The 23,046-nt window shown below is 41.8% G+C and overlaps 1 protein-coding gene across 4 annotated transcripts in view; it reads left to right on the top strand.

Annotated features, from left to right (window-relative positions):
* MEST overlaps positions 1-22,364 on the top strand; it is an 89,007-nt gene extending 66,643 nt beyond the window's left edge. For all 4 annotated transcript variants that reach the window (XM_033958315.1, XM_033958312.1, XM_033958314.1 and 1 more), the window contains 5 exons: positions 3,928-3,998; positions 14,478-14,579; positions 15,759-15,835; positions 16,885-16,948; positions 20,923-22,364. In XM_033958315.1, the coding sequence (XP_033814206.1) occupies positions 3,928-3,998; positions 14,478-14,579; positions 15,759-15,835; positions 16,885-16,948; positions 20,923-21,040 (432 nt within the window). In that variant the 3' untranslated portion in view covers positions 21,041-22,364. The remainder of the gene's footprint in view (positions 1-3,927; positions 3,999-14,477; positions 14,580-15,758; positions 15,836-16,884; positions 16,949-20,922) is intronic.
* The last annotated feature ends 682 nt before the right edge of the window (positions 22,365-23,046 follow it).

Here is a 23,046-nt window from a genome sequence, read left to right as displayed (position 1 = left end):
GCTTCACTAGAGGTTTATTTTTAGGTTTTTGTTTATTAAGAACTTTATATACCACATAACAGCCTAAAAGGATCTAAGCGGTTTACAATACACAATTCATAGTCATCAAGAAAAGAACTCCATTAAAAATAGAAAAGGAGAGATTAAGAACAAAAGGTAAAAAGATTTTTCTGGGGTTGGTTTATTTTCATAAAATATCATATCAAATATCTCAACAGTAACAATTCTAATAGTAAAACAATAAAACACAGATCACAGTCCCAAACTCTGTTCTAAGTTGAGAAAGCCAGTTGGAAAAAATATGCTTTTAAATGTCTTTTTAAAATTTATATAAGATTCTTCTTTTCTCAAGTCTATGGGCAGATTATTCCATAACTGTGGAACTAAATAAAAGAACTCACAATCTCTAGTTGATGCAAGATGTGCCTTCGAAATATGAGGAATGGCTACCGCATTGTCATTCAGAGATCGTAATAAATGCCTTGGAGCGTAGAATAGCCCCAAATTAGAAAGATATGAAGGCTGTAACTGGAATAATGCTCTATGTACTAACATTAAGATCTTAAATTGGATCCTAAATTCCATTAGTAACCAATGGAATTTTAAATACAAAGGTGTCACATGATCACAAATAAACACCCGGCCTAGTAATCTAATTGCAGTATTCTGCACTGTTTGCAAACTCTTCAACTGTCCCAACCCAATGCCTGCATATATTAAATTACCATAATCTAACTTTGACAATACAAAGACATGAATTAATGTATGCAATGATTTCTCATCCAAAAAAATCTCAAATGGCTCTAAGCTGTCTTAGTACCCCCAAACCTTTAGCAACCACATTTGATACCTGTTGATGAAAATGTAAATGACAATCAAGTATAACCCTTAAATATCTGAAACTATCTACTAGTCTTATACTGCAATTATTTAATTAAAAATTTAGTTGAGGTTTTGCTTTATCTCCAGAGATCATGCTATGGTCTTAGACATATTTAAAACCAAAGAGGTGGGGCCTCTTTGTGGGTAGTTTCAGGCAGTCCCTCCCGAGATTTGTAGGGCAGCTACGTGGTCCACTCTCCATACATTTACAAAGATTTGGCAGCACAAGAGGATACAGCCTTTGGATCCTTAGTTTTAAGGGCAGGCTTATCTGTCTAGCCTACTCTCAGGGGTCTGGTTAGGTAGGTCACCTATAGTCAGAACTCCTAGACACATTGTACCAGAATGGAAGATTAGGTTCTTATCTCAGTCTTCTTTCTGTTAGATGTGTCCACTGCTGAAGATCTCCTGTTGGTCTGATATGAAGAGTTAAAAAAAAAAAAAAAATACTGAGTGGAGTAGAAAGGGAAGATGTGAATCGCTTGTTACTATTTCCAAAAATACTAGGACTAGGGGGCATGCAATGAAGCTACTAAGTAATAGATTTAAAACAAACCGGAGAAAATATTTCTTCACACAATGTGTAATAATTTGTTGCCGGAGAATGTGGTGAAATCAGTTAGCAGGGTTTTAAAAAGATTTGGATAATTTCCTACAAGAGAAGTTCATAGGCTATTATTGAGATGGCTTGGGGGAAATCCACTGCTTATTCCTAGGATAAGCAGCATAAAATCTGTTTTATTACTTGGGTTCTAGCCAGGTATTTGGGACCTGGTTTGGTCACTTTTGGAAACAGGATACTGGGCTTGATGGACCTTCAGTCTGTCCTATCATGGCAATTCTTATGTTCTTAAAAGTGAGTCTTTCAGAACTCCATAAGTGGTGTTGCTGGTTGCACTTTCTAAAGTGTGTTGTTCGTTCCACCTAGACTTGGTTCAGTTTTGTCATACAGAGTAGAACAGAAATGTATTATCTGGGATGATCCCTCCTTCCTGTTTCTTATGTTGTGATGATTGATTGCTTTGGTACAAACTGAAGGGGGCACTACAGCCACTGGAGGAGGTGGAGTTAAAAAATGGAGATTTCATCCTTCTGCAACACAACTCGTGATTTGGGGGAAATTACCTATAGTTAGGTCTCCTAGACCTAGACACATCTACCAGAAAGAAGATTATCGGTAAGAACCTGATTTTCCAATCAGTTTCTTGCGGCAAGGATGTGACTCTTTCCCTGCTCATACTTTGAATTGCAAATTTTTCCTTATCAAAGTACGGACTTCTGAACCATGTGCCAGAAATCTTGTGTAACTATGTAAATATTCTTGACCTGTAGATGAAATGTTCTGTTTCCTTGAACCAAGTCATAGAGGCTTAGACTTTGCGGGTCAAAATGATTTGACCAGCCAGAAACAAACTCCTGGCTAGTTAAATGGCCTGTTTGGGGCTATCTGCCGATACTCAGCCACACTTAACAGGTTAATGCTGCTGAGTATCTCCACTGAATGCTAAATTCAAAGGCAGCTCTTTTGTGGATGTCCCGTGGCAAAATGGGTTCTTAATGCAGTTAAGTGCCAATATTCAGTACTTAACTGCCTAACGGTTTATTTGGACCGGGTTTTTATGCGATGTCACTTAGGCAGTTAAATGCTGAATATCACATATAACAATACAAGAGAGAGCATGACTGTATACATTTCCTTGCTATCGCTCGTATGGCTGACAGCTAGGAGATTATGGGTGGTGATGAGCCCTGTAGAGGAGTGCGGCTGGCCAGAGTGGGGTTTCCAAATAGTTATACTCTGGAGGAAAGGAGAGACAGGGGAGATATGATATGGATGTTGAAAGGAATTAATATAGAATCAAATCTTTTCCAGAGAAGAAAAAATGGTAAAACTAGAGGGCATAATTTGAGGTTACTGGGGGGAAGACTCAGGAGCAATGTTAGGAAATTCTGTTTCACGGAGAGAGTGATAGATGCCTGGAATGCCCTCCCGAGGGAAGTGGTGGAGAAGAAAACGATGATGGAATTCAAAAAAGCGTGGGATAAACATAGAGGATCTCTTAATTAGAAAACGAAGGATGTAAATTAAAGAACTAAGGCCGGTATTGGACAGACTTGCACGGTGTGCTCCATATATGGTGATTCGGTGTGGGGTAGAGAGCTGCACGGGAACGGGGACGACGGGAATCCCGCGGGTTCCCCCTTCGGGTCATGGGGATCCCGTGGGGACCCCCCTAGGGTCGTGGGGATCCCGTGGGGGACGCCCCTCGTGCTCTCGGGGATCCCGCGGGGTTCAATGTGAGGCTCATCTGATTTTCCTACCTGCCCTGCTGCGAGGCTCGTCTTCCATTTCCTGCCTGCCCTGCTGCAGCACACATAGCCAATCGGAAGTCTTCCCCGATGTCAGCGCTGACGTCAGAGGGAGGGCTTAAGCATGGGGGACTGGGACGGGTGGGATTTCTGTCCCCGCGCAACTCTCTAGTGTGAGGTAGGCTGGGGTGGGCATCAATGGGAACTCCACTAATATGGAACAGGAGGATGTTACTGGCCAGACTTTACGGTAGATGTCCTGCAAACGGGATGGCTGGATAGGCTGGAGTGAGCTTGGACGGCAACTTCAGCATTTGGAACCCAGGATAATACCAGACTTTACAGTCTACGGCCCAGAAATATCAAAGAAGAGACAAGTTAATTTAATCATGTATTTTTTAACGGGTATAACTAATGGGCAGACTGGATGGACCGTTCAGGTCTTATCTGCTGTCATTTACTATGTCACTATGATCTGCCAGCAGTGACTAGGGGATTGGAATTTGTTTCAAGGACATCTGAGTAGAAACCCAATAGGTGGGCTGAGAACTGGGGAAGCCAGGGTTTGAATCTGACTGTAGCTTCTTCTGACAGAGGGTTAAGGAATTTGCCCACAGTCGCCATAGGTACAGACTTTGGGCTTTTAGCCCTCTAGGGCGCTAAATCTAAAATGCTTCCTTTGTGAGCTGAGCAATTTGACATGCTTTAATCTGCTTTCTTCTTTTCTCCAAACAGTTGCTGAAAGATGGTGGTGTGCTGTCTCCCATTCTGACCAGGCTGATCAACTACCCCATATTCTCCAAAGGGTGAGTTTAAGATAGATTTAAAATCCTTCCCCCCCCACACACACACATGAGGCCATGTGAAAGGAGGAGAGGGATGAGATTCACAGCAGATTCCTTTTTTTTTTTTTAGTTCAATAGTTTTTTATTGAGTATTTTTAGAAAATACAGGAAGCAGTTCAAATACATGAAGTCAAAATAAAGGTTTCTGTATAAAGAGCATATAAATCTATATTTAACTATAGAGGAACATAACAGTGAGAAAGGTTCCTACTATTAGAACTACATGTGAAGAGAATATAAGAAGAAAGTGAGGGAGAACAACAGAAAAAAGGGAGAAAGATGAAAGAAAAATAAAGAAAAGGAAATCAAAGAAAAGGAAGACAGGAGTGTCTACGAAGCAGAACGTACATAGGTATCTAGGAATGACCAAGGTGATTTGTTAAACTTCAAGTTCGTGAGGGTTCTGGATGTAATTTTTTTCTCATATGCATAGGATTCAAATCTATGGTACATACACAGAGAGTTACATTACATTACATTACATTACATCAGGGATTTCTATTCCGCCTTTACCTTGCGGTTCAAGGCGGCTTACAAAAGATTTATAAAACGGGGTTACAGTGTAGGAATCGAAGATACATTAGAGTAGTAGTTAGGTAAATTCGAGGTAAGGATAATTACAGTTTACAGTAAAATTGTGTACATGGAGGTAAAATTAGGTGATGTTAGGGCTGATTTAGGAGTTTCTTAAAAAGTATTGTTTTTATTTCTTTTCTGAATGTCTTGTAGTCTGATGTGGTCATCAGTAGGTTGGAGATTCGGGTATCCATTTTTGCGGCTTGAGTGGCCAGGAGGCCATCGTGAAGCTTTGATCTTTTTACTTCATTGATTGGGGGAGGCATGAATGGGGAGTGTGCTTTTCTGTGTCTGAGTGTGGATGCCCGGTTGAGGCGGTTATTCAGGTAGGAAGGACTGTCTCCGTTTAGGGATTTAAATAGCATGCAGTAGAATTTGAATTGTATTCTTCCTTGGATTGGTAGCCAGTGTGAGTTGATGTAGGCTTCTGTGATGTGGTCAAATTTTCTTAATGAGAAGATGAGTCTCAAGGCTGTGTTTTGGATTGTTTGAAGTTGTTTGATCATAGTAGCAGGGCATGGGAGGTAAAGGATGTTGCAATAGTCTAGCAGTCCTAGGATTAAAGATTGTACTATAAGCTGGAATTGATTTCTTTCAAAAAATTTCCGGACTTGTCTCAGATTTCTCATGATTGTGAAAGATTTCTGGATTGTATTATTTATTTGTGGTTGCATGGTACAGCTTCTGTCTAAGGTCATTCCTAGTAGTTTTATGGTGGTTTGGATGGGATAGTTGATTGAGTTGAGTTCTAAATATTTTGAGGTTTGGATTTTGTCATTTTCGAATAGGATGAGTTTGGTTTTGTCTGGGTTGATTTTAAGTTTGTGATCTTTCATCCAGATCATAACTGTATTAAGTATTCGGTGTAGGGTGTTTGGCATGGTGGGTTTAGGCTGATCGTAAGGTGTGAGGATGGTAATGTCGTCCGCGTAGCTATAGGTGGTTATACCTAGATTGTTCAGATGTGTTCCGAGAGAGGCAGTGTAAAGGTTGAAGAGGGTGGGGGACAGTGGGGAACCCTGTGGTACTCCGCAGGGGTTTGCCCAAGGTTCTGATTTTACGTTGTTTGATTTTACGCTGTAGGTTCTGGATTTTAGGAAGCCTTCAAACCAGGCGTATACTTTATCAGAGACACCTATTGCGTCCAGGATTTGCAGAAGGATATTGTGATCAACTAGGTCAAAGGCTGCGGTCAGAGTTCCACCAAAACGTATAGTCTAATAACGAAGATGATTTCCAGTTTTTCAGAATGTGCATGAGAGCAGTCACAAACATGGTATCAATGAGTTTAGGAGGACAATTTGAGTGTGCAAAGCAGGGATGTTGAGATTCCTATTCTTGGTTTTTTTTGTTCATACATGGAATAGTTGTGTGTTTTGTTTTGTTTTTAAGCTCTTACAAATGACAAGACATCCAGTAAGTACTGTGGAAAGGTGTGTAAGTATTAAGGAGCTGTACATAGAAGCAAATAAAAATCTTAGCAGGCAGGTGATGGTGGTGACGTAAGGACAAATTTAATGTAAATCAAGAGAAGTTTTTTTTTGGTCCAAGTAATGAGACTATGAAAAAGTCTCCCTTAAGACTACATTGTGGTGTCTCGTGTAAAGAGTTGTAAGCCTAACCAGGACATATTTTGGGGGGGGAAAAAATTGCTGTATGGAATGGAGAGTCTGAAAAATCAGTAGGTATGTAGTAAATGATGGCAAAGAGAGACCAGTGCAGTCCATCCAGTCTGACCAGAAAGTGGTTAGGTGTTTAGGATGCGCTTGTGCATCCTGTGGGGGCTTCCAATCTGCTTGTCCTAACCACGCACTAAACATTTTCTTGTTTTTTGAGAGGACGTGTCAGGGGTGGAGTGGGCGTTCTTGCTCTAACCAGTTAATGTGTCTACAATACCATGCGCTAACAGGAGTCCTTACCGCCTACAAAATAGAAGATAAGATGTAAGTGCTCCTGTGGCAATTTAAAAAAAAAAGGTCATATGATAATAGCAACTTCAGCACGTGGCCATTAATAAAAAAGTGGAGCGTATGGTGGAGCAGTGGTTAAAGCTACAGCCTCAGCACCCTGAGGTTGTAGGTTCAAACCCTCGCTGCTCCTTGTGACCCTGTGCAAATCATTTAATCCCCCCATTTCCCCAGTACATTAGATAGATTGTGAGCCCACCGGGACAGACAGGGAAAAATGCTTGAGGACCTGAATAAATTCATATAAACCATTTTGAGCTCCCTGGGGAGAACAGTACAGAAAATTGAATGAATAAATAATGTAAAAGGTTTCAGCCTCTGATAACCAGAGCTGGTATTGTGACATCACAATGCTTCATTCCACCAATAAGAGCCAACCTCATCAGTGACGTCACAATGGCTTGATTGTCCTGTACTTGGCTCACTTTTACTACATTTTGATTTCTAGAGTGGTGCAGTGGTTAAAGCTACAGCCTCAGCACCCTGGGGTTGTGGGTTCAAATCCACACTGCTTGTGACCCTGGGCAAGTCACTTAATCCCCCCCCCATTGCCCCAGGTACATTAGATAGATTGTGGGCCCACCGGGATAGACAGGGAAAATGCTTGAGTACCTGAATAAATTCATGTAAACTGTTCTGAGCTTCCCTGGGAAAATAGTAATAAATAAATAATGTGAAAAGTTTCAGCCTCTGGTAACCAGAGCTGCTATTGTGACATCATAATGCCTCATTCCACCAATAAGAGCCAGTCTCATCAGTGATTGTCCTATACTTGGCTCACTTTTACTATATTTTGATTTCTTGAGTGGTGCAGTGGTTAGAGCTAAAACCTCAGTAAGAACATAAGAATTGCCACTGCTGGGTCAGACCAGTGGTCCATCGTGCCCAGCAGTCCGCTCACACGGCGGTCCTTAGGTCAAAGACCAGTGCCCTAACTGAGACTAGCTTTACCTGCGTATGTTCTGGTTCAGCAGGAACTTGTCTAACTTTGTCTTGATTCCCTGGAGGGTGTTTCCCTCCTATAACAACCTCCGGAAGAGCGTTCCAGTTTTCTATCACTCTCTGGGTGAAGAAGAACTTCCTTAGTTTATACAGAATCTATCCCCTTTTAACTTCAGAGAGTGCCCTCTCATTCTTCCTACCTTGGAGAGGGTGAACAACCTGTCTTTATCTACTAAGTCTATTCCCTTCAGTATCTTGAATATTTCGATCATGTCCCCTCTGTCTCCTCTTTTCAAGGGAGAAGAGGCCCATTTTCTCTAATCTCTCGCTGTACGTCAACTCCTCCAGCCCCTTAACCATTTTAGTTGCTCTTTGGACCTTTTCAAGTAGTACCGTGTTCTTCATGGACGGTGACCAGTGCTGGAGGCAGTATTCCAGGTGAGGGCGTACCATGGCCCGGTACAGCGGCATGATAACCTCCGATCTGTTTGTGATCCCCTTCTTAATCATTCCTAGCATCATATGCACCTTTTTCACCACTGCCGCGCATTGTGTGGATGGCTTCATCGACCTGTCGACCAGCACTCCCAAGTTTCTTTCCTGGGGGGGTCTCTCCAAGTAACGCCCCGAACATCCTGTATTCGTGTATAAGATTCTTGTTACCGACATGCATCACCTTACAATTATCCACGTTGAACCTCATTTGCCATGTTGTGGCCCATTTCTAAAGCGTGTTTATGTCACGTTGCAGATCTTCACAATCCTGCGTCTTCACTACTCTGAATAACTTAGTATCGTCTGCAAATTTAATCACTTCACTCGTTGTACCAATTTCCAGATCGTTTATAATAAGTTGAAGAGCATGGGTCCAAGTACCAAACCCTGTGGCACTCCACTGATGATGCTTTTCCAGTCCGAATATTGTCCATTTACCCCCCCTCTCTGTTTCCTATCTGCCAGCCAGTTTTTAATCCACATGAGTATTTCACCCTTGATTCCATGGCTCGAAATTTTTCAAAGTAGTCATTCATGCGGAATCTTGTCGAACGCCTTCTGAAAATCCAGATATACAGTGTCGCACAGTCACCCTTGTCTATCCGCCTGTTTACTCCCTCAAAGAAGTGCAGCAAGTTCATCAAGCAAGACCTTCCTTTGCTGAAGCCGTGCTGGCTGGTCCGCATCAGATTGTGTCCATCAAGGTGCTCAATGATGCATTCCTTTATCAGCGCCTCTACCATCTTTCCCGGTACTGAGGTCTGACTCACTGGTCTGTAGTTTCCCAGATCACCCACCGAACCTTTCTTGAAGATGGCGTAACATTTGCCACTTTCCAGTCTTCCGGAATCCTTCCCGATTTGATCGACAGATTGGCTATTAGTTGGAGCAGTTCAGCTGTAGCCCCTTTCAATTCCTTGATTACCCTCGGATGGATGCCATCCGGTCCCGAGGATTTATCATTTTTAAGCCTATCAATTTGCTTGTAAACTTCTTATAGACTGACCGTCAACCCTGTCAGTTTCCTGTCTTCGTTTCCCGCGTATAGCCTGTTGGCTTCCAGTATGTTGTGTATATCCTCTTCGGTTCAAACCCATGCTGCTTCCATTATCTCGTGTTAGCAAGATTCCAGAATCCCAAAGAGTAGCACCATTCCATGCTACCGATCCAGGGCAAGCAGTGGCTTCCCCCATGTCTTTCTCAATAACAGACTGTGGACTTTTCCTCCAGGAAATTGTCCAAGTCTTTCTTAAAACCAGCTAATTGAAAGGGCTCACAGAGTGCCCTCCTCAAAGAACCCGAATGATCGTTACCCCCGACCGGTGGTCCTTAAGCTCCTTCGTTACCAGCATGTCCTGGATGTCATGCAGCGTGCCAAGATTAGAGCCCCTGTGAAACATGAGGGAGACACCATATTATTTCTGCCTGACCTGAGTAAATCTACCGCAGCACGAAGAAAGAAACTGCTCTCCTACCGGCCCCAGTTGAAGCAGCTAAATGCTAAATTTGGAATGCTTTACCCGGCCAGGATGAGAGTCACTCTCCATAATCAAACAAAAGATTATACTAATCCAGAAGATCTGGCTGCATTCATTGAACTGCAGTCTCCCACTCCTATTCATCAGGTTTGACTGATATAGCTGCTCGGCTGCTTCATCAAACATGTCTGTGTTGTGTTATCTTGCTGTCTGTATTAATACAATAGAGCTCAGTTGCATGTATGAGTCTTTTACTAGTTACAAAACTGTTTTATTCAGCTCTGACATTCATGCTTTCAATGTATGATTTATACTGTATCTTCATATGGGTGCTTTGCTTTTTTAGCTGCTGTTTCACTCTCACAGTGCACATGGGAATTATATTGTATGACTTTAGGTCATGTTTTAGTTATTTTGGTCCTTCACAGTTGCTGATCATAAAGTATGCTAACAAATCTTTTCCTCCATGGTTGCGCAGCAGTTCATTCACAATGAATCGTCTAGTTGTCTCTTTAATGCAGGTCAAAATCAAATTTTCTGTTAATCATATAGACATTTTTCATGCCTCTTAAATGTATTTCCTTAAATGCCAAAGGGCTGAACAACTCTATCAAACTGAAAAAAATACTACTATACCTAGATCAACAAAAACCGGACGTCATTATGTTACAAGAGACTCATCTGGATAGAGCGGCATCTGACAAAGTACGCTTAGGGTGGGCTATGCCTGCTTTCTCTTCTCCTGCTATAGAGAAAAAGGGGGGAGTTATGATCTTGATTCGTAATATGCAAGATCTTACTGTCATATCTTCCTCACACGATTTGCAAGGAAGATGGGTCAAGGTTACCATTGCATATGGTGGGCAGAGGTTCACTTTATTCAACTTGTATGGTCCAAATATGGACAATCCTGATTTCTTCCATGGAATTGCCTCATCAGTATTGCAGGACCCTGATTCACATCTGGTATTGGGGGGTGACTTTAACATGGTTTTGAACCCGGATATTGATAGAAATTCCCAATACAGATATAAAAAATCTAAATCGTGGTTTGCACTTCATCACATGATCTCAGACCTCCACCTAGTAGACATATGGAGATCCACCCATGGCTCTGCAAGGGATTACACATTCTACTCCAATCCCCACATGTCCTATTCACGGATTGATTTATTTTTAATCAACAAGTCATTATGCGACTCAATTACCTCTGCAGAAATTTTACCCATATCAGTTTCAGATCATGGAGCCATCTCAATCCAAATCAAATGTAACACTAACAAACCACTCCACCGCCAATGGCGCTTTAATTCCTCTTTGCTCCAAGATACTCAATTCAAAATAAATGTACGCAAGGCTATTGAGGAATACTTCACCTTTAATTCTCCGGAACATACTTCCTGGATTACCTGCTGGGACGCCTTTAAAGCGTATATTAGGGGAGTTATTATCTCACTTGCAGCTAATGCAAAGAAGACCCAAATGGAAGCCTCTCTGCAGTTGGAAAATGACATCAAGGAATTGGAATCAAAACATCAATGTAATCCTACGGACGTCACAACTCTCACTGGACTGGCGAAGGCTCGTTTTCTTTATAACTCCACGCTCAGTAAAACAGCCGCAAACTCGGTGTTTCATCAGTCTGCCTCATATTTTGCTGACAACAACAAGTGTGGTCACTTGCTGGCCTCTTATCTTAAAAAAAGAACGGAAAAAAAGAATATCGCTGCTATTGAACTAGATAATGGAGATATTTTAACCACTAATAAAGACATTTCTCAAGCTTTAAAATCTTTTTATGAAACGTTATACACTTCCAAACTGGTTGATAATGAGCCCGATTCACAATTCCTAGATGACCTCTCTCATCCTATATTATCCCAGGATGACAATATTAAATTGGATGAACCCTTGAATCTAACAGAGCTTTCACAGGTGATAAATTCCATGGCATCTAATAAGGCTCCCGGGCCGGATGGGCTTACTGCGGAGTTCTATAAAGAATTCCAGGATGTACTTAACCCTTACTATCTACGATTTCTTCTTTCCGTCATTGAATCAGGACAAATACACGGCTCATTTACTGAAGCTCATATCATAGTCCTCCCAAAACCAGACAAAAACCCACGTTCTATTTCAAATTACAGGCCTCTATCTCTCATAAACGTAGACGCGAAGATTTATGCTAAACTTCTTTCAAATAGGCTACAAGGAGTTATAGCCAAACTAATCAGAACGGATCAAAGTGGTTTCATCACTGGGAGGTTCGCCACGGACAACTCAAGAACTTTTTCACACATCATTGCACAATCTCAAGACCGCCGCCAAGATCTGATTGCAGTGGGGCTAGACGCAGAGAAGGCCTTTGATCGTGTCGAATGGGGTTTCTTATTTAAAGTTCTGGTTTGGTATGGATTCTCTGCAGATTTCATTAAGAAGATTAAGATACTCTACTCATCCCCATCAACAAGAACATATATAAATGGTACGTTGTCATCTACATTCCACCCATCCCGTGGCACTCGTCAAGGGTGTCCGTTATCACCACTGCTGTTTGATCTGGTATTGGAACCCCTACTAATATCGATCCGTGAAAATGAATCCATTGTAGGGTTCAAGCTAAGAGACACTCAGACTAAAATCTCGGCATACTCCTCTACATTTCTCCTGCTTCGTTCCCACATCTATTAACCTCGATCCGGCAATACTCAGACATCTCCGGATATAAATTGAATATGAATAAGACACTGGTCATGCCTCTCAACTGCCCAGAAGTTAAGCCTGAGGTGGAAAAGTTTGGAGTACAATGGTCCGCCACAAAAATGAAATACTGAGGAGTCTTTTTTGGACCCTCCTTAGAAGAAACTACACAACTCAATAGTGAATACTTGCTAATGATTGCTCGACACACAACATCAGTTTGGTCTCCACTAAACCTCTCGTGGTGGGGCAGATTGGAGTCGGTGCGCATGATGATTGTTCCAAAAATCAATTACGTACTGAACATGCTGCCGTTCTTCTTGCCACGCTCCTTCTACAATACCTTAGACTCTATCCTCACACAATTCATTTGGAATAAGAAGCAGCCTCGTATTGCTCTTAAAAAATTGAAATTGACAAAGGAAGAGGGTGGGGTGAATTTCCCTGATTTTTATAAATACCACAGTGCCTTTATTATCCGACAATGGATTCATGGTCACATTGACACCAGTCATATGGATAGGCCAGGATGGATTGACATGGAAAATTCTTTGTATGGCGTGTTCCGAATGAAATTCCTACCTGGCCACACTCTGTCTCGTCTGGATAAAGATGATTACATCCTTCTGTCATATCAATCTGCACTTCAGGTCCTTGAATCCACCATGTCCCATAGATGGGAACAATCTGCTCTCCTGCCGATTTGGAACAATCAGAGGTTTTTGATCCAATCTGAATCTTTCCTTTGGCCCCTGTGGCGACAGAAGGGCATTGAGACAGTTGGGGACTTGACAAATCACAAGAGATGGATGTCTTTTCAAGAGCTGTCAGCTACTTGGGGGCTTCCTAAAACTCAGCTCTATGCTTGGATGCAGCTCAATCATTGCTTACGCGCTGCTATTCCGGATCTGCTGTCTCTGGCGGAGAAACCGAGCCTAAGTTCTTATTTGGAAAAACCTACAGTACTCACCAGCAAAGCCTCATTCTGGTATAAGTTGATCCAATCGACCCCTGTTAAAGAACCTCTGTCCTCTGAAATAAAATGGCAGCATGTGTTGAACCTACCTTCTGACGCCATTGATTGGTGCTCCGTCTGGCTAACCATACATAAATCCATTAGATCTGCTTCAGTGCTACAGTCCATTTTCTTTCTGATGCATCGTGCTGTCTGGACTCCCACCTTATCTCACAAAATAGACCCCTCATCTTCATCTAAATGTTGGCCTGTGACAGTGTTGATGGCTCCTTGGAACATTTGTTGTTCAACTGTAAACACCTGGTTATTTACTGGAACAAGGTATGGGATACTATTTGTACTATTTTAGATATCTCTGAGCCATTAACCATCAGAATTCTGATCTTAATGTCTCATGGTCTGTCCTTGCCTATAGATAAACACAAAGGACACCTTCTGACTGTTATGTTGTCTCTTGCGATTCAAAATGTTTTGTTTTGCTGGAAAAATCTAGATAAGGTGGAATACTACGCTTGGTGGAACACTATATGCCTCCATGGTAAATATGAACAGGTGTTAGCGGAAAAAAGGAATGCTCTTGGCAAATATAAATCTGTTTGGTCTCCCATACAACATTACTGTTCGACTGTTTAAATTTGAACTAGCTCTCTTTTTATTAAGTATATATATTTCTTGCAAAATGATGACCTGCTTATATGTCATACTACTTGACCTAACATGTACTATTCTTACATGTTTTGCATAGCTGCATACTAGATGCACGACTTCAACGTTTATGTTTTATGTGCTTGGACCATGTACTTTGCAATTATTTTCCTGTTTTTTTTTTTTTTTTTTTTCCTTTGTATTATGTTTTTTGGAAACTTAATAAAAAAACTTTGAACTGAAAAAAAAAACCCAGCTACGCTATCCGCTCTTGCAACCTCTGGCAACGCGTTCCAGAGCTTAACTACTCTCTGAATGAAAAAAATATTTCCTCCTATTGGTTTTAAAAGTATTTCCCTGTAACTTCAAGGGTCCCCTAGTCTTTGTAATTTTTGACGGAGTGAAAAATTGATCCACTCGAGCAGGGACTGTCTCTTTTGTGAATCTGTACGTTGCTGTGTACGTCTGGCAGCGCTCTAGAAATAATTACTAGCAGTAGTAGTAATAACAACTAAAAAGTTTGAAGGGGGTTTATTTTTTTCATTGGCTTACATTTTATTGTGGTTTTGTTTTGTAAAAAGATAATATTTTTAGCACCAGGAGAAGAGTAGCTGTGGCCCCTCATATTGGAACGCTATTTACTCCCGTCTCGACTTTTCAGAATTGGTGCGGTCTTTGGCCCCTATACTCAGCCTTCGGACACAGAACTCTGGGAGATGTGGACAGGGATTCGAATAAACGATGGAAATCTTGTTGTGGACAGGTATCTCTCCTTTTATTAGTGTCTTAAGCTCAGTGAATAATGTGTTTGTTTTATTTTTTTTTCTTCACCCCTCATAAACAGGCCCAGTGGAAAGCTGACTGATGGGTTCAGTCACCAAGACTAATATTCCTCTTACTTCAGCTCAGACATAAAGGACCTCATTTCTTTTAAAAGAGCTTTAAAAACCTATTTTTTCAAGGAAGCTTTTAACATATGAATCTCAGATTTATAAATTTATTTTTTTTTTTAACGCTAGGTTTAATATCCCATAATTTTGCTTTTTTCCCTTCCCTGAGTTATTTTTCCCTTAAATGTATATTTTCCTCTACAAATATATTGTAACTTTCCCCCTCTACCCTCTTGTTTCATATGTGTTAACCCAGTATGTTTTTTTTAAATTTAAGTCAGTGTATTTGTATTTCTATTTTACTTGAATTGTACATCGCTTAGGTATTTAATAAGCGATTTATCAAGCACTAATAAAACTTGGAAACTTGGAAAACTTGTAGTGCTAAGCTTAGCTCTCTGGCATCAATGCTGAGCAGGTTTTGGGTAGAAACCTTTCACTTTCCAGATCCTTTGGTGGCTCTTGCAGAAATTGAAAGCTCAATATACAAGAAGCTCGAGCGGCATGAGGACTCAATGTGAGCCGCTCCAATTGTGGGGAGAGAGAAACTTCATAACTGTGGAGTGTGTGACGCAGTGGTTAGAGCTACAGCCTCAGCCCCCTGAGGTTGTGGGTTCAAATCCCACACTGCTCCTTGTGACACTGGGCAGGTCTTTTAATCCCCCATTGCCCCGGGACAGATAAGGAAAAATGCTTGAGTACCTGAATGTAAACCACTTAGGCTATAAGCCAGGGTTAGGGAACTCCGGTCCTCGAGAGCCGTATTCCAGTTGGGTTTTCAGGATTTCCCCAATGAATATGCATTGAAAACATTGCATGCAAATAGATCTCATGCATATTCATTGGGGGAATCCTGAAAACCTGACTGGAATACGGCTCTCGAGGACCGGAGTTCCCTACCCCTGCTATAAGCGGTCTATAAATACTAAAATGAATAACAAAGAAAAGGAATGCTCTGTCCATTTAGCATCAAATAAACACACCGGTGTAATTGCGGGCTGATTGACTGGAGCTCTTGCCCTAGGAGACTGTAGTAATTCTGTTTTTCTTAGTATTTTGCAGTATATAAATCAGAGGCATAAACACAGAGACCGCTGGGTGGGAGCACTAATCTCTGCTTCCGTTCCATGTAAGTCATGTTCCCTATTTTCTGTCCTACTTGTTAGTTGCAGAGAGAGAGAGAGTAAGCACATTGGAATGTACAAGGGGGCAGGAAACTGGTGTTTTGGACAAGACACAGATGTTACTGCATGTGTATGCGTAGAATTGTATGCAGTGTTTTTGTATCTAGGATCTGTCTAAGCAGGGTGCAACAGACTCCACTTGACTTCCCGGAAGAGAAGGATCAAGATCTGTGGGAAGCAAGTTTTGGAAGGGATTTACCATGTTTCCCCCAAAATAAGACACTGTCTTATATTAATTTGGGGGTCCAAAAAATGCATTAGGGCTTATTTTCGGGGGAAGACCTTTTTTTTTTTTTTCATGTACAACAATTGTCTCCCTCTCCTCCACCCCAATTCTTCTTTCTTTCTCTCCTTCCCATGTGCAGAATCTTTCCTCCCCTCCCTGCCCCCTGTGCAGCTGAACCTCACCAACTTCCCAACGTGAGACCAACATACCTCCGCTCTGAGACCTTCAAAAACAGCAGCGATGGCAGCGCTCTGAACAGGCTGCTTCGTGACCTTCCCTGCTGGGGCCTTCCCTTTGTGATGTAATAGATGGAAGGCCCCAGTGGGGAAGGCCTCGAAGCAGCCCATTCAGAGTGCCGCTGCTGTTTTTGGAGGCCTTGGAGCGGAGGTATGTCGGGTATCACTGGAGTGAACTGATGAGTCCAATTTTTTTTCAGCGAATCGGGCAGGACTAGTGGCAGGGATGGAGTCTGGGAGTGTTGAGGAAGTTTGGGAGGAGCTTCATGGGTCGATCTTAACTAGGGCTTATATTAGGAGTGTCTTTAAAAATCATGCTAGGGCTTATTTTCGGGATAGGTCTTATTTTTGGGGAAACACGGTCTAAGTGAGATTTTTGAATGTAGGCCTCACTCACAGTTCTCTGCTTTAGCCACAACCACCGTTCCTGTATTCTCTGTTTGCTGCTTTTTTTTTTTTTTATGCTTTAGGTACAGTAATTGCTATGAATTTAAGCTGATCCTAATGGCATTATATATATTTTTTGTTTCAGTACATTTTATCTATGGACCATCGGATCCTGTGAATCCCCACCCTGAGTTTCTGGCGCGTTACAGGTATTTGAGTTTGTGCAAAGGATACGTAATTGCATGTGTATTAATGATCATGGTAGGATCTGCTTAAGAGAATGATTAAATCTGGATTTATATTGCTTCCAAAAAGTAGTTGGTATCCCAGTGACAGCTGGTTCATCCAATGATCAGAAGAGTTAGCCCTGAACTCAGGGCTCTTGGAACAATGTGACTTTTGGATTTTAATGATGAATGTGCACTATGTATATATATGTGTGTGTGTGTGTATATATATATATATATATATATGTATTTTTTTTTTTTTTTTAATTTAAAAATGTATACCTTGCCTAAAAATACCTAGGTGGTTTTGTTAACATTTTTAAAAAACAAATGTAATAGTACAACTTAATATCTGCCCTGCTTCTCAGCACTCATTCCCTCACATAAAAACACTTACAAACAAATGTCTCTCACCTGCCCCTCACTATCTCTCTTCATTTATCTCCCCCTACGATAATCCCCCCCACCCCCATGAGCTCCATTCAGCTGGTAAGTCTCTCCTTTCTGTGCCCTTCTCTTCGGCTGCCAACTCCAGACTCCGTCGCTTCTGCTTTGGTGCACTGTATGCTTGCTCCATCTCTGGCAGTGTTCAAGGCCCAGTTAAAAGCCCACCTCTTAGAGTGCTTTCGACTCCTAACTCCTCTCACCTTGGGTTCTGCATCCCCAACCCTATATGTCATGTCTGTCTTCTCCAAGTTAGATTGTAAGCTCTTCCAAGCAGGGACCTTCTATAAATGTCAAAATGTACAGCACTTATATAGCCTTTCAGCGCTATATAAGTGATGCTATTTTGGATTAACCTAGGCCTTCTATTAATGCCCCCTTTCCCTCCCAATTAATTTTGTGATATACGCTTTAGATGGGTTTATAATTTTCACAGTGACTTAAGAGCAATGTCTCTCAAACTCTTGAGCCCATGTCCTGCACACAGCTTTTACGGATCAGTTTATTTCTGACTGGCATTTTTATCCACGTATCTTTACCTTGGGACTTCATAGGGACCCCTGAAAAAGACATTCTGTCAAAACACGGACCGGGTTGGGTCCAGGGTCCAAAGCTTGTCAGTGGACTGTGTTCTAGAGGTTTTTATGTGGTTTGTCAAGTTTTAATATTATTTTAATATTTATAAAGTCCATCTCAGGAACATCATTTCTCCACATTGTTTTTTGTTTCTTCTTACACTAAAAGTAGTGGCCACGGCTCGAGACACCCGGAAGCGAATTTCCCCATAGGAAATAATGGAAACTCAGATGATTCGTTCCACAACCCAAAAACTGTAATACAAAATATTATATGTATTTTATTGCAAGACCTCACTCATTTAGAACAGTCACAACATTCCCGCAGCGTCGGAGAGAGAAGAACCATCGGCTCAGTTGTGATGATGTGACATGTGTATACTGTATGCACTCGTATTGCAAGACCTCGCTCGTTTAGAAGTCACTACACACCCGCAGCGTCAGAGAACCATTGGCTCAGTTGTGATGTGTATATACTGTATGTACTTGTATTGCAAGACATTGCTTATATATCAAGTTAAAATTTAATCAAATGTTTTGCTTGTCTTGCAAAACACTTGCAAACCAAGTTACTTACAATCCAAGGTTTTACTTGTATTTGTTTATGTTCTTGTAGTTCTGTTGGCTCTGACGGTCCAATAATGCATGGAGTTGCATGATGATTCTCAATTGTGATTATTATTATTATTTTTTTTGCTTATCTCGAAGACCAAAGTACTGCTTGTAACAGAGTAATTACATTTCCCCGTCCGTATTTGCGGTTTCCGTATCTACGGCTTCACTTATTCGCGATTTTAAACCTAAAATTCCTTTTTCTTTTTTTGAGCTATTTTAAGCCGTGTAAGCCCCTCCCCCCTTAAGCCTTACCTGGTGGTCTAGAGGGCTTTCGGGACAGGAGCGATCTTCCCACGCTCCTGCCCCGTGCAGATTGCTCACAGGAAATGGCTCGAGAGACTACAGGAGTTCAAGGCAGCCATTTCCTGTGAGTGATCTGCACGAGGTAGGAGCGTGGGACGATCGCTCCTGCCTTAAAAACCCACTAGACCACCAGGTAAGGCTTAAGGGAGGGCTTTCAGGGCTTAAAATAACCAGGGGAAGCAGGGGTTAGGGGCAGAATCGGCCCAAATATTATTTGCGGGCCGGCTCTGCCCCTAACCACCGCGAATAGGGAGGGGGAAGTGTAGTACCTACGGAATCCCGGTACTGGGTTCTGAACAAAAGTGTTGCTCGCGTTCCTTTGTATGGCAAGCACACTGCATTCTCATTGAAGTAGTACATTGAGTTTTCAGAGCTGTTGATAGGGGATAGTCTTAGTAGATAAGGAGAGGTTGTTCATCCTCTCCAAGGTAGGGAGAACGAGAGGGCACTCTCTAAAGTTGAAAGGGGATAGATTCTGTACAAATGTAAGGAAGTTCTTCTTCACCCAGAGAGTGGTAGAAAGCTGGAACGCTCTTCCAGAAGCTGTTATAGGGGAAAATACCCTCCAAGGATTCAAGACGTTAGACAAGTTTCTGCTGAACAAGAATGTGCGCTGGTAGGGCTAGTCTCAGTTAGGGTGCTGGTCTTAGACCAGAGGGCCGCCGCGTGAGCGGACTGCTGCGCATGATGGACCACTGGTCTAACTCAGCAGTGGCAATTCTTATGTTCTCAGCAGATATAAAACCCAGAAAGTACCGTTTAAAATATCATCGATTGTCTTCTTCTCATCAAATTACACTTCCCCCTCCGTATTTGCAGTTTCCGTATCTACGGATTCACTTATTTGCGATTATAAATCTAAAATTCCTTTTTCTTTTTTTGGGCTATTTTAAGTCCTGTAAGCCCGCCTTAAGCCTTACCTGGTGGTCTAGCAGGTTTTCAGGGCAGAAGCGATCTTCCCACGCTCCTGCCCCGTGCAGATCGCTCACAGGAAATGGCTCAAGAGATTACGGGAGCTCAATGCAGCCATTTCCTATGAGCGATCTGCATGGGGCAGGAGCGTGGGACGATCGCTCCTGCCTGAAAACCCGTTAGACCACCAGGTAAGGCTTAAGGGGGGGCTTTCAGAGCTTAAAAAAGCTGGGGGTTAGGGGCAGAACCAGCCAGAACATTATTTGCGTTTTTTTAATATTCGCGGGCCGGCTCTGCCTCTAACCACCGCGCATACGGAGAGGGAAGTGTATAATCCTGACAATCGTTTGACCACTCACGCCATAGTTAAGGTGAGGTCAACTTATGATTGGTCAAGGATGTGCACGGTCTTGGTGAGATGTTGATGCTACTCTACTGAAACCATCGCTTTCTTCTACTGTACAATCTTTACTACTGTGTTCGGACTGTAGCTGGCAATCTGGAGGCACAAAAATCTTTCCTCGCTCATCAGTGACACACTAACATGCTCCTCTGATGTCAGGTTGTGAATCTTGATCATAGTTGATACTACTACTACTGCTGCTATTTATTATTTCTATAGCGGTACCAGATGTCCGCACTGCTATACAGAGTCATAAAGAAGAAGATACAGTCCCTGCTCAAAAGAGCTTACAATCTAGACAAACAGGATGTCATGCATACAGTTAAGGGGAACTGTCTGGACTGTGATTGGTCAGAAATTACACCTGCTTTTTGGGCAGGCTCAATCCAGTTTTGGAGCATGATCTGTAAAAGTTACAGTCGCTATGTTCTAGTATCAACAAAATTGTAAAATTAGGTACACGTGCTTCTAATAACCAAATGCGTCCCTTCTAATCTAAGAAATTAAAGGTCAAAATTAAAAGAATGTAAAATTCACACACGGTTCCAGACTTTTGCAAACCACTGTAGGTCAAATAGTTTACAAAGCATTAAAATAAAATTGAAAAGGAAATCCCTTCTGCACATTTCCCCTAATTTATGGTTTTTAAATTGTGAGCTGTTTTGTGTTTTCCTTTCTGTTCATATGGTCATTTCTCTCCACAGGAAATTAATTCCCAAATCCACAGTCTCTCTCTTAGATGATCACATCAGCCACTACCCACAGCTGGAGGATCCCATGGGCTTTCTGAATGCATACTTGACCTTCATCAATTCGTTCTGAGCAGACCACTGTGTCGGGCATCTTTTACCCAGAGTAAGTTGCAATTTGCTAACGGATGGTCGTTGCAGGCATTTCAAAAGAAGAGCAAGATCTCCTAAACGAAAGAACTGCTGCCTGGTCCATAAACCACTTCACCTGATGTACAATATCCAATTTAGTTTGTTTATGCAATCATGGTTCAGGATAGACTCTTATTGAAACACTGACCACTACATGATGCTACCCCTCCAACACTAACTTATGAACCTGTAGTCCAAGTTTCAGTCCGTGCTACTGGCAGTCCAAAAGCATTACTTGACTTCCCCCAATTCACCTTGTCGTCTTCTGGCAGACTCTCATTCGTCTCCCTTGCCAGGTCCTAGAATGGTGATGAAGAACTGGAGCGATAAGTTCTACTACAGTTGCTTATATCGGCCATAGCCAAAATCACCGGGCTTATCTATACTATGCACTGTTTGAAGAGAATGAGACTTCTAAGAGGGGGAGGGGATTAGACTTACTTAAAAAAAAAAAGTAAACAAAGCCTCAAGCAGCTGTTCTTTTAAGTGAAGTTCATTGTATTTTACTGCGCATCAGGTCTTCCATCAAAAATAAATTAGATTTTTCTCTCTTTGGGCTGTTAGAATTTGAGATCTTTTGTAAGTGGAAGAGGTTTATTTTTTTTGTACTGTGCCAGATCCTGTCCACAAAGCATTTTTTCCATCACAAAGAGTGGGACAAAGCCTTTAAGAACTAGGTCCCAATGAAATCAATGTTTGGGCAGTATTTGTGAAAGGAACCATTTAGACAGACATGCTAACATTTTTTATACAAATCTTATGAAGTATGCAAACGACTGAAGCAATAAACGAGAGCAGTGAAGCTACAGCTGGCATAGAAACAAGGTCAACCTGAATTATTTTTGGTTTGTGCTTAAAGCATGTGGATCTATATCTGCCTTAATTTTCATAGCTAAGAAAAATGGAATCTGTGGAATACAATGTTCTTGAATTGTTCTTGATTGTAGATTAAAATCAAATCCATCCACTATGAAGGGTGGCTGACCCAGTTGGTAGCAACGACACGGTCCGCGTTTCGGCTCTTATGAGCTTTCCTTGGGGGTCCAGATTCAGAAAAAGAGCGGCTGTGATGCAGCCAGGAGGAAGGCTCATAAGAGCCAAAACACAGACCATGTCGAGTCTGTTGCTACCAACTGGGTCAACTGCCCTTCATAGTGGATGGATTTGATTTTAATCTACAATAAAGAACATTGTATTCCACAATTTGGCCTTCTTTGGTATTCCTTCTTTCACTGTGGAACTTTTGGGCGTCTTGTTTCCTAATTTTCATAGCTTACCTTGCTGGTTTTCCCTACATGACAGAATTTGGACTCTGTCCTTAAACATTGTGTGTCATTTTGCCCCTGGAAAAACATTCTCAACACCCTCTGTATGTTTTGCTATTGGAAAGAATACAAATAAGAGATGTGGTGAAATCAGTTAGCTTAGCGGGTTTAAAAAAGGTTTGAATAATTTCCTAAAAGAGAAGGCTATAGGCTATTATTGAGATGGCTTGGGAAATCCACTGCTTATTCCTAGGATAAGCAGCATAAAATCTGTTTTACTACTTGGGATCTAGCGAGGTACTTGGGTTAGCCACAGGCGACTGGGCTTGATGGACCTTCGCTCTGTCCCAGTATGGCAATTCTTATGTTGATTTATTTTACAATGATAGCCTGGACCAAGTTTATAGAGGGAAACTAGAACTTTACCGGGAGCTAGCTGAGGGGTCTGGACTCCATTTCCCCTTCATAACTAACAGTGTTTTTGATGATAGGCACAGGAGAACAAGCTAGTTAAATCAACTGTGCCCTGCACTCCTCTCCTATTAAACCTGGCTTAAGCTGCAGTAGTGACAGCATGCCTTCCCCACCCCCAACAAAGCAGGGGAACGTTTTTGACTTTTTACCCCAATGTATGCAGTGCGGCCTTACACATTAAGCCAGGCTTATTCTTCATGCTGTCTGT

Source organism: Geotrypetes seraphini, chromosome 9 (genome assembly GCF_902459505.1).
Source record: "Geotrypetes seraphini chromosome 9, aGeoSer1.1, whole genome shotgun sequence".
Classification (NCBI taxonomy): domain Eukaryota; kingdom Metazoa; phylum Chordata; class Amphibia; order Gymnophiona; family Dermophiidae; genus Geotrypetes; species Geotrypetes seraphini.
The sequence above is the reverse complement of the archived record's forward strand: the minus strand, read 5'-3'. Positions and strand labels throughout refer to the sequence as shown.